This window comes from Macaca thibetana, chromosome 1 (genome assembly GCF_024542745.1).
Source record: "Macaca thibetana thibetana isolate TM-01 chromosome 1, ASM2454274v1, whole genome shotgun sequence".
NCBI classification, from domain to species: domain Eukaryota; kingdom Metazoa; phylum Chordata; class Mammalia; order Primates; family Cercopithecidae; genus Macaca; species Macaca thibetana.
In genome coordinates, this window is record NC_065578.1 from 17,010,561 (window position 1) to 17,028,702 (window position 18,142).

At 51.8% G+C, this 18,142-nt stretch overlaps 4 protein-coding genes across 4 annotated transcripts in view; 2 read left to right on the forward strand and 2 right to left on the reverse strand.

The window, feature by feature from the left end:
- Window positions 1-18,142, forward strand: part of SDHB (succinate dehydrogenase complex iron sulfur subunit B) — a 689,037-nt gene that overhangs the window by 427,204 nt on the left and 243,691 nt on the right. The gene's annotated exons all lie outside the window — the stretch shown is intronic.
- The window catches only part of PADI2 (peptidyl arginine deiminase 2), a 579,517-nt gene that overhangs the window by 365,943 nt on the left and 195,432 nt on the right, over window positions 1-18,142 (forward strand). The gene's annotated exons all lie outside the window — the stretch shown is intronic.
- PADI1 (peptidyl arginine deiminase 1) overlaps window positions 1-18,142 on the reverse strand; it is a 169,791-nt gene that overhangs the window by 93,279 nt on the left and 58,370 nt on the right. The gene's annotated exons all lie outside the window — the stretch shown is intronic.
- The window catches only part of PADI3 (peptidyl arginine deiminase 3), a 37,970-nt gene that overhangs the window by 4,644 nt on the left and 15,184 nt on the right, over window positions 1-18,142 (reverse strand). Inside the window, exons 4-14 of the mRNA XM_050791198.1 lie at window positions 17,030-17,091; window positions 15,903-16,020; window positions 14,780-14,905; window positions 12,278-12,456; window positions 11,707-11,810; window positions 11,511-11,622; window positions 9,089-9,196; window positions 7,743-7,894; window positions 5,879-6,023; window positions 5,666-5,768; window positions 2,137-2,216 (exon numbers count right to left, since the gene is read on the reverse strand). Of these exons, the coding sequence (XP_050647155.1) occupies window positions 2,137-2,216; window positions 5,666-5,768; window positions 5,879-6,023; window positions 7,743-7,894; window positions 9,089-9,196; window positions 11,511-11,622; window positions 11,707-11,810; window positions 12,278-12,456; window positions 14,780-14,905; window positions 15,903-16,020; window positions 17,030-17,091 (1,289 nt within the window). The remainder of the gene's footprint in view (window positions 1-2,136; window positions 2,217-5,665; window positions 5,769-5,878; window positions 6,024-7,742; window positions 7,895-9,088; window positions 9,197-11,510; window positions 11,623-11,706; window positions 11,811-12,277; window positions 12,457-14,779; window positions 14,906-15,902; window positions 16,021-17,029; window positions 17,092-18,142) is intronic.

Sequence of the window (18,142 nt, forward strand, 5' to 3'; positions counted from 1 at the left end):
TTTTTTGAGACGGAGTCTCGCTCTGTCGCCCAGGCTGGAGTGCAGTGGTCAGATCTCAGCTCACTGCAAGCTCCGCCTCCCGGGTTCACGCCATTCTCCTGCCTCAGCCTCTCAAGTAGCTGGGACTACAGGCGCCCGCCACCTCGCCTGGCTAGTTTTTTGTATTTTTTAGTAGAGACGGGGTTTCACCGGGTTAGCCAGGATGGTCTCGATCTGCTGACCTTGTGATTCGCCCGTCTCGGCCTCCCAAAGTGCTGGGATTACAGGCTTGAGCCACCACGCCCGGCCTAGGGCCACAAGTCTTGCTGTTATTCTTGATGTCTCCTGTCCCCTCCTCCAAATCCAATTCATCAGCAAGTCCTGTGGGTGCTACCTTCCCCCTTTGCCATCTGTTCCCAATCTGCCCCCTTCCCACCTGGTCTGAAGGCCACCCACTCCAGCCTGGTGGACCGCGATGGCTTCCTATGGGGTCTCTGCCGTTGCCCCACGTGGCAGCCATGATAACTCCTCTTGCACACCTCCAACTTGGGAGTGTAACTGACCAAGGGTGCTTGCTGCCCAGCTCTGAAGCCCTTCCTGGGTTTAAGGTCACACCTCACTGACTGCTCCTAGCTAATGGCTGAGAGTGATAGTGCACTCAGGCAGACCCATTTCTGAGAGACGAGGGACTCCTCTAGTGGCCGACTGTGGCTGGTGGGATCCCCCACGGCTTTCCTGAAAGTTCCCCAGGCTGTATGCAGTACAGGGTGTGTGCACCCCACCTTCCTTCTCTCTTTCACTCGGGGTCTCCCAGGCTTCTCTGGCTCCCACTCTATTTCCTCACACAGGCATTTTCACTAATAAAACTCTGACATGTTTAACCCCATCTTGACATTCTTGGAGGATTTTGACTCATGCAGTCCCTATGTGGGAAATTCTGTTTGCCCTTCAGGAACACTGTACACCCATCTCTGCCCTGTGCACGGGGAGGCTGATCCCTAGGAATCAAGGACTCCAGTGCCCTCTGGCTCCTGATTGGGCTGAGCCAACGGGAGCAAAGAAGGAGGAGAATACAGCTGAGGTATTTGTCCCTGCAGCTCCCTCCCTCCAGTTCACTGTGGGTTGGCTGTCACATCTCCTGTCTCGCAGCCTCTTATCCTGGTGGCCTCTCCAGGTTCCAGGAACAGTTCCCTTCCCTCATTCCTTCAGGTGTAGGGGTGGTAACACTTCCCGCTCATCCTAGCCTGGGATACTGAACAGTCCTTTGCTAGTTTCCTTGAGCCTGCCTGTACCTTTGTAAATATGTCCTTTATCAACCTCTTCTGCAGTTATACAGCTCCGGGTGCCATGTATTTCCCGTTGGAATCTACTGTCACCTCTTACCTCCACAGAATATATGTTTTCAACACAGCAACAGAGAAATTTTTTTTTTCCGAGATAGAGTCTTGCTCTGTCGCCCAGGCTGGAGTGCAGTGGTGCAATCTTGGCTCACTGCAGCCTCTGCCTCCCAGGTTCAAGTAATTCTCCTGCCTTAACCTCCTGAGCAGCTAGGATTACAAGCACATGCCACCATACTCGGCTAATTTTTGTAGTTTTAGTAAAGAAGGGGTTTCGCCATGTTGGCCAGGCTGGTCTCAAACTGGCTGGTCTGAAACTCCTGACCTTGTGATCTGCCTGCCTCGGCCTCCCAAAGTGCTGAAATTACAGGCAAGAGCCACCGCGCCCAGCCGAGAGATCTTTTAAAGCATAAGTCAGACTGGTCTCTCTGCTCATATCCCCTAATGGCCTCAAATCTCACTCAGAGTCACAGCCAAAGTTCCAGCGATGCCTACGAGGCCTCACGTGATGTGACCTGGACTCTTCTGGCTCCCCATCAGCCTCCTGGCTTGTCCTAAAATACTTCAGGCCTGTTCGTTCCACCTCAGGGCCATTGCCTGTGCTGTTCCCTCTGCCTGGAATGCCTGTCTTCTTCTCATACACATGCCTCGCTCCCCTCACTTCTCCTGGGTCAAAGGAGGGTGTGGGGGCCCCTTTGTCTGGGCCTGTTCTAACCTGAGCTTTCATGAACGGTGAGCCTTAGATGTCCGTATCCCATCCTTGCCTCCAGGCCCACCTGCTCCCAAATCACAGCCCACAGGTACACCACAGCCCTTGTACCTGAACAAACTTATTGTAGTTGATGAGGTCTTTATTGGAGAGCACCTGGTTGATGGAGATGGTCCTCACCCGCTCATCATCTGTGAAGGAGAGAGATGAAAGGGAAGGACATGGACAGCACCAACATGAGGACCCCGTGTTTAGGGAAGCAGACAGGCAGGAGCCAAGTTCACAGCTACTGGTCTTGCCGAGTCAGCAGCCTCTGACTTTCCCGGGCCTTGGGTGGGCACCACCTATCTGAGCTTGTCTTGCCCATTGTGCACATCTGGGTGTGTAAGGAGTGGGAGGGTCTGGTTCCCATAGCGGGGTGAACTTGAGACCTTTATTTGAGTTCACCAGAAGTGGTAACGCCTTTCACTGGAAATTTACAACCGCCCGAGGGCACTGCATGAGGACTCCTCTTGCTTTGGCTGAGCCGGGAGCTGGGTCAGTTGCTGCCTACCCACCCACCATCAGAGTCAGGTTTTCTAGGTTCACTGAGCAGCGAACCAGCCAGTCCTGGGATTCGGACACCATCAGGCCCCAACCCTGCCCTCCAGGAGTGACTGCATGAAATGGGGACCTCCCAGGGGCCCAGATTTTCTCAGCCTGATGGGGTGCCCATGGAGATGAGACTGGACAGGGAAGGGGAGGCTAGAGTCAATGGCACACAATCCTATGGCTGCCACTCAGTAAGCGCTTACCATGAGCAGGCCCGGAGGGCAGTGCCCACGTTCAGCATCTCACTTAACCCTCATGGTGACCCCCACAAGGTATGCATTATGATCTCCACTTTACAGATGAGAAAACTGAGGTTCAGAGAGGTCAGAAGACTTGGCCAGGGTCACACAGGTAGGCTATGTAGGGGCTTGTGATTCAAACCCAAGTCCAGGGTTCGCACAGGGCCTCAAGCCTTGACCAAGGGAAAGGAGAGGGCTGCCCGGACCCATCTGCAGGCCCAACACCCGCTTCACCCCAGTTTAAGGCAGGCAGCTGGGGTCCAGTCCCAGCTCCACTGCAATCTTGCTGAGGCCTCTGGGCCAGTGACATCCCCTCTCTGAGCCTCACATTCTTGGGTAGAAAGGTGGGTGATGGTCATCCCACAGGCTCTCGTGAGATCAAATGAGATAACACGTGTGATGCACACAGCGTGAGGCCTGGCACACTGAGGTGCCTAATAAGCGCTCTGGCCCCTGTGTCTGTATAATTAAAATCGCCACAGTCACTGCCTGAGTGTCAGCCCTCGAGGGTGGGGTGGCTGCTTGTGGTCTGCCATCTGTGAATTCTCCCACGCTCCCTCCCAGCTGGGCAGGTTGGAGTAACTTTGCTCAACCCATTCCTGGGTCTTGCTCACCATGAACATGGTTCTCCCAGGAAAGATGAAGGTGGCATTTCTCCCTGCCTGGTACATCATTTGGATTTAAGGATTTCTAAGACTTACTCTAGGTTCACCAGAGTCTAGTCAGGGTCCCTTTGGGAGCAACAGGATCAAGAAAGACTATTTCTCTTCCATTTTATTGCTAGGTCTCCAGGGTTGTGTTGGAAGAAGTTAACGCTAGCAAACAGAGAGCAAGGGGACTTTGGAAGTTATTATACCTGGGAGCATCTAAGTTCTAAAGGAGCTTTTTTTCTCTCTGAGCTGTGTTTGGTCTAGGATGCTATATGCCTCCCCTGAGGCCATGGGGCCAAGAAAACCTACGATTCTGCATGCCAAAGGGTCTTTGCCCTGTGGCCTCTGGGGTCACCGAGAAAGGGAGGATCCTCTGGGATTCATGCAGTCTCACTGGGGCTAGAAAGGAAATGAATTTGAGAACCGTTCCAGCAAGTTTGCCAGATGATGACTCCAGTCCAGCCAGCTCTCTCTCTCTCAAAATTCCTCCAGTGCAAAAAAAAAAAAAAAAAGTGGGCCCTCGCCAGACACAATGGTTCACACCTGTAATCCTGCACGTTGGGAGGCCAAGACAGACAGATCACTTGAGCTCAGGAGTTCAAGACCAGCCTGGGCAACATGGTGAGACTCCATCTCTACAAAAAATACAAAAAGCCAGGCGTGTTGGTGCATGCCTGTGGTCCCAGCTACTTGTGAGACTGCAGTGGGAGGATCGCTTAAGTCTGGGAGGTTGAGGCTGCAGTGAGCTGAGATCATGTCACTGCACTCCAGCCTGGCTGATAGACCCTGTCTCAAAAAAGAAAAAGAAAATGCCAGCTCCTTGCTTAAACAGCAGAGAAAAGAGTACCATTAAAGGTGCTATAGTATAAAGCTGTTTCTTTCTCCCCGAATCTCTCTCCTGACTTTTCAGGATGGTTTTTATTTGCTATTTCACATTGCACTTTGCTGGGGACACGCATGGGGCTGGGCAGACCCTTGCTGGTGTCAGGGCCTGGCCTGTGGGCCTCATAGTGGAGGCCTAGCTCCCCGTGGGCTGTGCCTGGGCATGCCTCTGCTGTGAGACCCACATGCTGTGCCCTGGAATGGGGCCAGCAGGTCCAGCCTGGCATCTCTCCTTCCCATAGGCCCGCCACCCCAAGCCAAGGCAAATGGGCGACCTCCAGAGTATTGTGGCCTCTGGGTATGTGCTGGGTACCTGAGCAAGGCTGGGTGAGACACTTACCCCTCCCAAGTTGCCCACCAAATGCCCTTGCAGGGCAGGGATGACTGATGCCATGAAGATGCCGAGTGGCACATGTGCCCATGCCCAGGCTCCTGCTGGGGGCACAGTGCTGCAGCATCTCAGGACAGTGACAGAGATGGGGAGGCCTGGCACTGGGGCTCCAGGGAGCACAGGAGTAGGCAGCACATAATCTGTGCCAGGGAGGCAGGGAGGCTGGGAGACAGGACTGTGCCTGAGCAGAGGCTCCAAGCCCCATAGACGCTCCATTGATCCATCAGACCTCACAAAACAGAATTAAGATTTCAGGACAGCCAGGTGCGGTGGCTCACACCTGTAATCCCAGCACTTTGGGAGGCTGACCGCGGGCCCATCACCTGAGGTCGGGAGTTCGAGACCAGCCTGACCAACATGAAGAAACCCCGTCTCTACTAAAAACACAAAATTAGCTGGGCGTGGTGGCGCATGCCTGTAATCCCAGCTACTCAGGAGGCTGAGGGAGGAGAATCACTTGAACTCGGGAGGCGGGGGTTGTGGTGAGTGGAGATCACACCATTGCATTCCAGCCTGGGCAACAAGAGCGAAAATCCGTCTCAAAAAAAAAAAAAAAAAAAAAAAAAAAAAAAGGGGGATTTCAGGACAGTGACTGCAGAACATTAAAGCTCCACAGCGTGACTGCATTGGTCGCCTGCCTGGGAAGCCACTATGTCCCTGCTCAGTCCATGCCCACCTTCCATCACCCCGCTCCCCGCCTCAGCTTGGCCCCAGTCGTGGGCAGTGGTATCTGGTGAAGCAAAGGTGCGGGGGTAGGAGTGAGAAGCCCTGAATTTGGGGACACGCCCCTGCTTTAAAACTTGCCCTCCCCCTCTCAAGCCATAATGTGTCTTAATTTGGGTGAGGGGCAGGCAAGCTGCAAGGAGGGACATGGCGCTGTTACCCACCAACAACCCCCTGGAACAGGAGGGCCCTCCCGTGGCCACACTTCCGCTTTTCCTGGAAGAGCTTGAAGCAGGCCCCGGGGCTGGCCAGGAGCATCCGGAAGCCCTGTGTGCAGAGAACAGATTCGGCTAAGCCTCCTGCCTTGGTGTGGCGCCCCGGAGCTCAGTTCTTGCCCCAGATGCCAGGGAAAGACATGTCATGCACCACGTTCTTACCTTCCCATCGGGGGCAGGGACGAAGCTCAGAAACTCATCCACGTGGCCCACGGCCAACCAGTCCACAAAGAGCTCCACGGGGGGCTGCACCTTCTGGGCATGGAGGAAGTCTCGCACCACCTGGGTGACCCTGCGGCCACTTGACCTGGGACCCACGAGGTTAAAAAAAAGTCGCTTAACTACAAAGACTCCATGCAAAAATAAAATGACAAGAATTTAGCATTCCTGCAATATCTGATTTTTTAAAAAACAAAAAATATGCATTACTTTTATAAACAGGAAAGATAATAAATATGTATATTTTATTTTTTATATATATATTTATTTATTTTTGAGATGGAAACTCACTCTGTCACCTAGGCTGGAGTGCAGTGGCACCATCTTGCCTCACTGCAACTTCCGCCTCCCAGGTTCAAGGGGTTCTCCTCCTCAGCCTCCCACGCAACTGGGATTACAGGCGTGCACCAGGCCAGGCTAATTTTTCTGTATTTTTACTAGAGATAGGGTTTTACCATGTTGGCCGGCTGGTCTTCAACTCCTGACCTCAAGTGATCTGCTCACCTCGGCCTCCCAAAGTGCTAGGATTACAGGCATGAGCCACTGTGCCCAGTCAGATATGTATATTTTAAAATTCCACTCAAAGTGAGTTCTGCATGAGGCAGACTCAGGACAGGTCGGTCACACCAGGGCAATGACCCACCAGGTCCCATCATCCAGGAAAATCTTCAGAACCACCCTCATACCAAGTCCTCATTCTCCAAGAGACAGATTTCACCCCTATGTTCAATCTTTAGGAAAGATATATATCTTTCCTATATCTAAGGGCATGGTCCAGCTTCCTCTTTCAATGGGATTATGTATTTGAGGGCAGTGAGTCCCCTGCAAAGCTTGATTCTGGATTCATTCATTATTTGATCCCAAGTCTGTTCTAACAGCTTTGTTGCATTTGGTTAGCTCTATGTCTTGGTCTAGTGCACAGCAAGTAACCAATATGATAGGATTCCTTTTCCATCAGCACCCCTGTGTCACTACTGAACAACACATCATTTGTTTTGGTAAAAATGATATTTTTACCAATGGTAAAAAATGATATTACCATTTACATGGTAATACGTATGAACAAGCTTTGACCTAAAGGTGTTTTCTCCCAGGACTGTTGGGAAAGGAAACTTTTTCTTTTGTTACTTTTTTTCTTTTTGAGACAGAGTCTCCTTCTCTCACCCATGCTGGAGTGCAGTGGTGTGATCTCAGCTCACTGCAAGCTCTACCTCCCAGGTTCACGCCATTCTCCTGCCTCAGTCTCCCAAGTAGCTGGGACTACAGGTGCCCGCTACCACGCTCAACTTTTTTTTATTTTATTTTTTATTTTTTTATTTTTAGTAGAAACGGGGTTTCACTGTGTTAGCTAGGATGGTCTCGATCTCCTGACCTTGTGATCCGCCCACCTCGGCCTCCCAAAGTGCTGGGATTACAGGCGTGAGCCACCATGCCTGGTCTTCTTCTGTTACTATTAATTGACTATTACTAGTATCATCTATTTATTTTCAGAATCAGAAAACCTGAGTCTAGTTATAACTTTGCTTTCTATGTGACTCACTTACCCTCTCTGGGCCCACTTGTAAAATAAAAGTGTTGGACCGAATGATCTCTTAGGTCTCTGCTCTCTCTGGTTTCAAAGTCCCCGAGATAAGTGTGTACCGTGTCTGGTGAACACCCACCACCCCCGCTACATCCGGGAGTATAATTTCATCACTCCTTGCTTCTGATTCTCTTCAAGGAGTGGAATGGTCCCTGCTCCAACATCATCACCACCCCCAACCCTCAGCCTCCACCCCAGGAACTCCACTCCCTGTCACTCTCTCACCCAGGCAGGTTGCCCCCAATGAGGATCCTCCCCAGGGGGTACTCCTTCCCATTGGCCACCACTGGGGGGCTGACCTCCAGGTTCCCAAAGGAGTCCAGGCCACTCACAGACCTGTCGCGTGGTTCCCGAGTCACGTAACCAAAATCTGGACCCTGGAGAGGGAAACCAAGTTAGGCGGGGGTGGAGGGTACCAGGAAGAGCCTGAACCAACTTGCTGGGCTCTGAGCTCCTTCAGGAGAGGGTGGGAAAGGCCATCCATTCTTCAGATGGAAATACAGAGTCATTGGCGGTGGGTGGGGGATCTGAGCCAGTCAAAATTTCGTGCACGCACAGCAGGCCAAGTTGGGAAGTGCTCGGACTCTTCGGCCTTGCTGCCTTATCACGGCAAGACAGCAGGGGGCGCTCTGGTCGCTCCACCACTCCGCATCGGACATGCAGCCTGAGGCTATGGCTACCCCACCCTTTTACCTACACAGCCTTCCTGCCAAGTTCAGACCAAGGGCAAGTGGCAGCCCAAGTGGCCAGTTGTGGGAACCAAGAGGCTGCTGATGGCCCTCTGGGCCTCTGTCTTTGAACTCTACAGAAGGGGAGACCTCCCCAGGGTCATCTCTCAGAAGGAACTTCAACAACATCAAGGGTCAGGAGAGAGAGCTCCTAGCATCTGTGTAATCAGTGAGGGGGTTGGAGGGGTCTTCTGTTCTTTATGGCACCAAGCAAGTCACTCCTCTTTTCTCAGGAGGTCCCAGTTAGCAACCATCGCCTTCCCTGTTATCCTTTTTAATTACAATAATGATAGCAGCTAACGGTGGTGCGCGCACACACACACTCCCTCCATGCAGGTACTGTGACGATGAGACGCTTCACAAACACCTGTGAGGCCAGGGCCTAAATATCATTGTTACTGATGAGGAAAATAAGGCTCAGAGTGTGGTAGTAACTCACGAAACATCACACAGCATGTAAGTAATGGAGCAGGGTTGTTCTGACTCTAAAGCTTGTGTTCTGAACAGGTGCACCATCCTGCTTCCCCTATTTAGTGCTACAAGATTTAGTAAATAAAAATACAGGATGCCCAATTAACTTTGAATTTTAGATAAACAACAACTTTTTTTAGTGTAAGTATATCCCATGCAGTATTTGGGACATACTTACACCAAAAAGTTAACCTGTTGCTTGTCTGAAATTCACATTTGACTGGGCATCTCCTGCATTTTATCTGGCAACCCTACCCTCATCCCGAAAGAGCACAGTTCCCACCGCTGCCCTCTGTACCCCACACCCCGTTGTGGCCCTTGGGGTAAGGCCTCTCAGCTCTCAGGGGTGGGCTGCAGCCGGGGACCACTCACCAGGATTCTTTTGTAAGGGAAATCCTGCAGTTCCCCATTCCTTGGGGAGTCAAAGACCACCGGGAGGGTCTTGTGTGGCGCCTGAACGTAGCCCAGCTCCATCTCATCCTGCAAGTGAGGAGAGGCGAGAGACGCACAGCTGTGACAGTCAACAGCTGCCCCTGCTGGCTCGGCTCTGAGCCCTGTGTGCAGACTGTTCACCAAGACCCCTGTCCCAAGCATGTTTTGTGCTTGGACGTGGAGAGGACCGAGGTCAGGGTGCCTGCTGACTGGAGGAGGGGCTGGAGGCTCAAAGAGGGGGTGCACTTGTCTAAGGTCACACAGCAAGACAGAAGCTGGAGGTGAACGAGAGGGGGTGTCCCCATGAGTGCTGGGCCAGGGCAGGTGAACACAGAGAAACCCCCACAGTGGCCTGAGTTGGACAGGGCTGAGGGACCCTGTGGGGATACAAATATGCCTCCTTCTGAGACCCACAAATGTGCCCAGGTCAGTCCTGACCCCTCAGATTCTGGAGGAAAAGATGGCCCAGTGTGAATGAACTACACATCCAGGTCCTGCCCTAAACTCTTTATAAACATTAACTCCATTCATCCTCATGACACACTTGACGTGGGTGCCATAATCACCCCATGTGACAGATGAGGAAAATGAGGAACTAAGAGGTCTAATTATTTGTCCAGTCTGGGTGTGGTGGCTCACACCTATAATCCCAGCACTTTGGGAGGATGAGGCGGAGGATTGCTTGAGGCCCGGAGTTTGAGACAACCCTGGGCAACATGGCAAGACCCCATCCCTACAAAACATTAGCTGAGCCTGATGGCTGCACCTGTAGTCTCAGCTACTCAGGAGACTGAGGCAGGAGGATCACTTGAACCCGGGACTTCGAGGCTGCCAGTGAGCTGTGATCACGCCATGGCACTCCAGCCAGGGTGACAGAGAGACACTGTCTCCAAAAAGAAAAATAAATTCAAAATATATTAATTAAAAAAATAAAAATTAAAAAATATTTGTCCCAAAGCTCACAGCAAGTCAGTTGGTGGAACAGCCAGGCTCTAAACACTAAATCCCAGCCCATCTTGCCCCAGAGTCCTGCCCCAAACCCTCTCACTGGACTGACCTCCAGCCAAGAGGAAAGCTCCTTAACTTGGCGTTCAAGGTCTCCCACCTCAACCCTTGCCTTTCTCAGAACCAATGCCCTGACAGAGGAGAACACACAACGTTCTCTCTCCTGCCTCCCACCCTGGGCCTTTGCGCATGCTTGGTCTCTGCCAGGATCACCACCCTGTACAGCCTGGTACTTGGCAGCCTGAGTCCCAGCACTGCCTGTACCAGCTCTGTGGCCCAGTCATGCTCCCCTAAGAGCTCCTGAATTATGGTGGACTTACAGGAGGTTATCGAGAAATGATGCTATGCCTGGCCTGCAGAAAATGCTGTGTAAATGGCAGAAGTCATGTGCACCCATCTGCCAAGTCTGGCCCAGCTCAGATGCTCTCCTTCCCGAAGGTCTTCACTGATTCCCTGGGCAGAGGTGATGCTGCATCCCCCAAACCCTGCTGGTGTGTTGCTGGTACAGCCTCTGCACCCTAGATCTTTTTTTTCCTTCCTTCCTTCCTTCCTTCCTTCCTTCCTTCCTTCCTTCCTTCCTTCCTTCCTTCCTTCCTTCCTTCCTTCCTTCCTTCCTTCCTTTCCGTTCCTTTCCGTTCCGTTCCTTTCCTTTCCTTTTCCTTTCTTTTCTTTTCTTTTCTTTTTTGAGACAAGGTCTCATTCTATTGCCGAGGCTGGAGTGCAGTGGCACAACCACAGCTCACTGCAGCCTTGACCTTCCTAAACTCAGGTGATCCTCTGACCTCAGCCTCCAGAGTAGCTGGGACTACAGACACACGCCACCATGCCGTGCTAATTTTTTAACTTTTTTGTAGAGACCGTTTCACCATGTTGCCCGAGCTACACCTTAGATGGTAGGAGTAGGTATTTTTGTAGCCATCATTCTGCACACCAGGGTTTCTCAGCTTCGACACTACTGATGCGTGGGACTGGATTACGTTATTGTGGGGGCTTGTCCTGCGCGCTGTCTGCAGGTACTGCCAAACGTCTCCTGGGGACAAATCGCCTCTTGATGAGAACCACTGACCTCAGCTGTGGAGGGCAGGGAGTGTGTGTCTCACACCTGTGCCACCCCTATGGGCCTAGCCCAGTGCCTAGCCCAGATCCGGTGGGTGAATGGGTGTTGAATCCAGCATCAGCGTGTGTCTGGGTCTGCAGAAAGTTCTGGAGAGAGGCCTCTAGGTCTCACATTAGAAAGGGCAGCAAGTTCCCTGGGGAGCACCCAGGTCCTCCTGGGTGTTTCTCGGTGGCCTCCAGATGAAGGCCTTTCCCTCTAGGATGGTGTCCTGGCCGGGCCCTGCCCAGCAGGTGTGGTTACCTGGATCCAGCGGTCGTTGCGGTTCTCGGCCTGTGGGCAGATGGTCAGCTTGCAGCCGGCCTTCCTGGCCAGCTCTGCCACCGCATCCACAAAACACGTGTTGTTCCTCACACTATGGAGAAGCCCAGGGAGGAGGGGCTCAGGATGGAGCCAGGGCCTGGGGGCCAGAGGAGCCACCCACTGCCCCAAGACTCACCGACACACGTACACCTCTAGGGGCAGCAGGGTGCTGGGTGTCATGATCCAGGGTGCCACTCGGAATACCACAGTGTCAGTGAAGATAGGGGATGCCGAGAAATCCTGCAGGGGCAGACCAGGGGAGAAAGAGCTGGACTTGGAGTCCAGAGGCCTGGGGGGACTCTGAGTCCACCACTGAGGTCTGTAAGAAAGCCCCTTGCTTCTCTGCAAGACGGAAATGAACCAGAGGGGGGGCCAAGAAGTCCGGGGTCTTTCACACCAGTGGTGCCTGGTAGACTTACTAGGAATGGAGCCCTCCCCACCGCCCTTTATTATTATTATTTTTTTGAGACAGGGTCTTACTTTGTTGCCCAGGCTGTAGAGTGCAGTGGGGTGATCATGGCTCACTGCAACCTCAACCCCCCGGGTTCAGGTGATCCTCCCACCTCGGCCTCCCAAGTAGCTGGGACTATAGGTGCACACCACTATGCCTCACTAATTTTTTTTTTTTTTTTTGTAGAGATGGGGTTTCACCATGTTGCCCACGCTGGTCCTGAGTGGACCCCCTCTTGAACCCCCTCTGTCCCTACCTCGTTGGAGTTGTCCAGCAGAGTGACATGGAAGGAGATGAGTCCTGTGAAGCCGGCATCGGGGAAGGACAGGCCTTCCACGAAGAAGCGCTCCTCGTCCCCATGGAAGCGGGGTACCTCATAGGACACCTTGTCTTGGCCCAGCACATGCCTATAGGCCTCACACATATCCTCAGGACCTGGAAGGGGAGGGAAGGGGTGGCTGTGACTCCCTGTGGGCCCAGGGAGCATGAATATGAGGGACACAGGAAGAGGTCTGCAGCCTCACCAAAAATTCCAAGTCCTCCAACAACTCCATCCTTTCACCTCCACTGGCAAAGGAGAGGACAGGTAATACACAGCAGGGGCGCGGCTGGGGGAAAGGATCTTCCTTTCTAAGACTGGCGCTCATGTCTTTTTGGAGGGCAATTTGGCAGCATCCAACAAAGTAATGTTTACCCCTAGCCCAGCAATTCCACTACTAGGTATCTTTCCTACAAAAATACATCTCCAGGCTGGGCACGGTGGCTGATGCCTGTAATCACAGCACTTTGGGAGGCCGAGGGTGGTGGATCACCTGAAGTTAGGAGTTCAAGACCAGCCTGGCTAACATGGTGAAACCCTGTCTTTACTAAAAATACAAAAATTAGCCGGGCGGTGGTGGTGCACACCTATAATCCCAGCTACTCAGGAGGCTTAGGCAGGAGGACCGCTTGAACCTAGGAGGCGGAGGTTGCAGTGAGCCGAGATTACACCACTTTACTCCAGCCTGGGCACAGAGCGAGACTCCGTCTCAAAAAAAACAAAAAACAAAACAACAAACAAACAATAAAAGGTACAAATTCACATAATATTTCTGTACGAGAGTGCTCGATATTCATTAATTCATCAAATATTTACTGTGCAACTACAGTGCACCCATGGGGCATGGTTCTGGACTTGAACAAAGCCCCTGACCTCAAGCAACCTCCACTGTTATAAAATCAAAACACTGCAAACCACTATGATGTTCGGAGAACTGTGTAAGTCACAGCACCTCTATGCTTAGGAATATTATACAGCAGTGGAAAAGAATGAAGTGGAGCTCAATAAATACCAGGAAAGACGTGTGGGATTATCACTCAATGAAAGAAGCCGGTTGGAAAGCAGCATATGAACACATGCCGGAGAGCATGTATAATAAAGTTGGGAAGCGCACAACCCAACTTGTTAACAGCGAGAGTCAGATTTAGGCCAGGTGTGGCGTCTCACGTCTATAATCCTAGCACTTGGGGAGGCCAAAGTGGGTGGATTGCTTGAGCCCAGGAGTTCAGGACCAGCCTGGGCAGCAAGGTGAAACCCTGTCTTTACCAAAAAAAAAAAAAAAAAAAAGAAAAATTAGCAGGGTGTGGTGGTACATGCCTGTAGTCCCAGCTACTTGGGAGGCTAAGGTGGAAGGACTGCTTGAGCCTGAAAGGTGAAGGCTGCAGCGAGCTGAGATCACGCTGCTGCACTCCAGCCTGGGCAACAGAGCAAGACCTTGACTCAAAAATAAATAAATAAATAAATAAATAAATAAAAAAGTCAGATTTAGAGACGGGGTAGAGAACTCTCAGGTTTCATTTTCTATACTTCCATATTGTCTTTATTTTAAAAATTGTCATTATTTTAAAAATGTCATTGTCATTATTTAAAAAATAAGCAGCTGGGCTTGGTCGTCACGCCTGTAATCCCAGCACTTTGGGAGGATAAGGTGGGCGGATCACGAGGTCAGGAGATAGAGACCATCCTGGCTAAGACAATGAAATCCCGTCTCTACTAAAAATACAAAAATGTAGCTGGGGGTGGTGGCACATGCCTGTAGTCACAGCTACTTGGGAGGCTGAGGCAGGAAAATCGCCAGAACCTGGGAGGTGGAGGTTGCAGTGAGCCAAGATCGCACCACTGCACTCCAACCAGAGCGACAGAGCGAGACTCCGTCAAAAAAAAAAAAAAAAAAAAAGCATCTTATTACTTGTATACAGTTTTACTTTCTCAAAGGCATTTAGATTCTTACTTTATTTCTTGTGATTTGGGCACTGTGACTATGTAAAACAACAGCTATCTATATTTGGGGGGGAACACAAACTGAATTAATTAGGGGTGAAATTTATAGTGTTTGGGGTTGGTTTTACAATACTTCAGCGAGACAGACAAAACAGTGATAATTGTTTAATCTGAGTGACAGGCATGTGGGGATTCATCGGCCTGCTTTTTGTGTATGTTTGAAATTTTTGATAAGAATTTCTACACATGCTTAAAATGTATTTGAAAAGTTCATTCATCCAATAAAATGACATCAGGCCAGGTGTTGTGCTGGGGGCACCAGTTCGTCAGCTCCAAAGCCCCCACTTCTGACTGTTCTTACTGTGACCCGCCACCCACCAGGGCATCTCCCAGAGTGTGAGCAGGACCTGCCCATGGCCCAAGGCAGGAAGACGAGGTTCCGTGGCAGGTAACCTAGCAACAGGGCACAGACGGCAAGGGGGAGTGGCACAAACTCACCGCAGACATGGAAGACCTGTGCCCGTTCGGCATCATAGCTGGAGGTGTGGAGGACAAGTTTGTGGTCGTCAAAGAGGGCTGCAGGGCCCTGCGTCCGCAGGACCATGACAGACATATCTTCCAGGTCTGTGAAGCCAGACAGAGTGGTAGTGACTCAGGGGAGTCCTGGCCACTGGCCCCTTCCTCTGCTGCCTCGCTCCCTCCCCTGGTCAGTGGGTATCAAGACCTGGGTCTCCCAGCCCCAGCTTTGTGAAAACCCTGGAAGCTATCAAGAACAAACCACGAGGACATCTATGCTCTCCTGGACTCATGTTTCCTCAATTGCCCAGAGAAACATGAAGTGTGGCATAGCCAGCCGGTGTCTGACACACAACAGGTGCTCCAGAGAAGCGAGGAGGGTAAGACCATGGGGCATTTTGCAGGTGTGGGTTCTGGTGTCCGTCCCAGCATCCCTCCCTGTGACACGGTACAAGCCCCTCCCTTCCGGAGCCCGAGCATCCCCATCTCCAATGGTCCCCACTTCAGAAGGCAGCCATGGGCTTCTTCCATGGACAGCGCCTAGCACACCCTGGAATATTGCAGCTCATTCTCCATGGGGCTGGAATTCAGGACAGATGGGCTTAGCAAGAGGTGGGGTGTCACAGAAATGCAGGCCAGAGGTGCAAAGGAGGAGGCCCAGATTTGGGTTTGAGAGGGGAGGCCCTGGATCAGACACCGTCTTCAGGGAGTCTCCTTGCTTCTGAGTCTCAGCATCCTCATCTCTAAAGTGGAGTGATGATACCGTCCCACTTGGATGATTCAACGAGAATTTGGGGAAAGGGCCTGGCACACAGTAGATGCTCAAACAATGCTAGCATCCTCTGCTCCCCTGGAGGAAGAGAATGGCTAAGTGGCTCATTTCCAGAGCTTCTGCCCTGGCATGTGAGTGCCTGCTGGCACTAGAGACACTAGGGAGGGGCAGCTGCCAGCCTGAGATGGGTTTTGAGGAGCATTGAGGAGTATCTGGAGGCTGGCGCTCTCCCCTGGACTCTGGCCTCAGAGTCCCGTGGGTCGGTTGGAACTCCCAAGGGGTAACTGAGCAGTGACCCTGGACACCTGGGGACTCAGGCTGCCCTGGCCTCACCTTGCAGGCAGCGCACGTGCTCGTCGCAGTTGTCCTGGACACCACAGCTTGGATCATCACGGTCACAGTTCACCAGCAAGATGCCACCATACCCCCTGGGTCCCCAGACCCACTGCCGCTGCCAATGGCAAAACATAGCCAGTGGTGAGGGCTCAGATGAGACCTGTGCCTCCCTGCCCAGGAACCCCAGCCTGGCCTGTAACCACCCCACCCTGTGAGGTTAGGTCCACGTTCTCGAAACACCTTCTCAAGACATGGCAATGGCAATGGCAATGGCTCTCTATTGCCCACACCATCCAGTCCAAAGCGCAGAGCTGTCTTTCATGGCTGGCTGTGATGGGCCTTCAGCTAACATCCTCTTTCTCAATAGGCAACCTCCCGATTATAGGACCACATGCCTTACTCTGTGCTCATTCCTCCATTAAACCCTCCTTAGTTTTGCTTCTGCCATTCCCTGCACCTGGAATGCCATCCCTCCTGCATCCCTTCAGAGCCCAGTTCAAGGGCACGTCCCTCCAGGAAGCCTTCCTCTCCTGCCCAGCCCACCTCGACTTTCTCCTTTAACTCCCAGGGCACCAAGTCCCAACACAATTCAGTCCCAAGTTCTTCAACAGTTTCATATTTGGTTTCTCTTCTCACCTAGGTCAGGATCAGCACATTATGAACTGTGAGCCAAATCAGGCCCGCTGCCTGTTTGTATAAATAAAGTTTTATTGGCACACAGTAACATCCATCTGTTTGTGTATTAACTGTGGCTGCTTTCGCACTATCATGGCAGAATTGAGACCATATGGCCCACAAAGCCTAAAATACTTCCTATGTGACTTTTCATGGAAAAAGTTTGCCCACTCCTGACCTAGATTATGAGTCCAGAAGGTCTTGATCCCACAAACCAAGGCCTAGCTCAGGGCTGTGTACTTCCATGCCTGATAATTCCTGGTGATGATTTTTCTCCTGGTGAAAGAAGATCCCCAGCCAGCCATGCCTGGTTTCTGTTTTTGGCTCCCTTGGCCTCAGTATCAGCTGGGAGGCAGGGGGATATCTGTAATGGCCTCGCCCTTCTTAACCCAACCTAGAGCAAGCTCCAACTGTACTCCTGCTTCCTGGGCCCAGGCAGAGATGCTTACCTTGTCTACAAAGGTCCTGTCCTGCCTTCCTTCACAGTTCAGGTCGCAATCCAGAGAGATGTCTGTAAGAGGAGGCGGAGGGTAAGTCACTACAAGGTTCCCAGGAGCCCAGGGCAGGCCTTGATCTCAGGGCTTGTCTGGGGCTGTTCAAAGGCAAGTCATTTCCAAGGAGGCACCATCCAAGAGGTGAGGGCATCTGCACCCTCTGGGCTGGGGAAAGAGGCCTGAGGCAAGAAGCAGGGTCACAGCAAAGGCCCAGGACAAATGCTGCCACCTCTAGGAAGCCTTCCCTGACCACTTCCTATCTGCATCCTTGCAGCCCTTGCAGTCCCAGGCACGGCCTGAACTGAGCCCAGGTCTCCAGGAACATTCTTGTCTATATAAAGCCGCCTCATCTCCTTGGAATGGGGTAGCAAACCTGGACTTCGGTGTCAAACAGATGTGAACACGAACCCAGGTTCTGCCACCTACTGACTGTGTGTCCTCTCTGAGCCACTCACAGTCCCCAAATCCCACCCCCATCCCACCTTCTTAACATTTATCCCTAGACACTGGGGGAGATTTCACAATGCAAATGGAGCATTCAAGAGGTCAGATCAATCTTCCTGCTCTGAAAAAAAAAAAAGTAGTATTCTTAGTTCTTAAAGAAGCAGCAGTGAGGAGCACGGAGGGAGAGAAAAAAGAATAAATTGGATAGGATTTTTTTTTTTTTTTTTTTCCCGAGACAAGACAGGGTCTCTGTTGCCCAGGCTGGAGTGCAGTAGCATGATCATGGCTCACTGCAACCTCTGCCTCCTGGGCTCAAGTGATCCTCCCACTTCAGCCTCCTGAGTGCCGGGACTACTGGTGCATGCCACCATGCCCAACTAATTTTTGTATCTTTCATACAGACAGGATTTCACCATGTTGTCTAGGCTGGTCTTGAACTCCTGGGCTCGAGTGATCCACCCACCCCAGCCTCCCAAAGTGCTGGGATTACAAGTATGAGCCACCACGTGTGGCCTGAAATTATTTTTAAACTTGTGAAAAGATACTCAACCACCATGCAACAAGTGGATAAATCTCACAAACATAACATGGGGCAAAAAGAATATACATGATATGACTGCATCC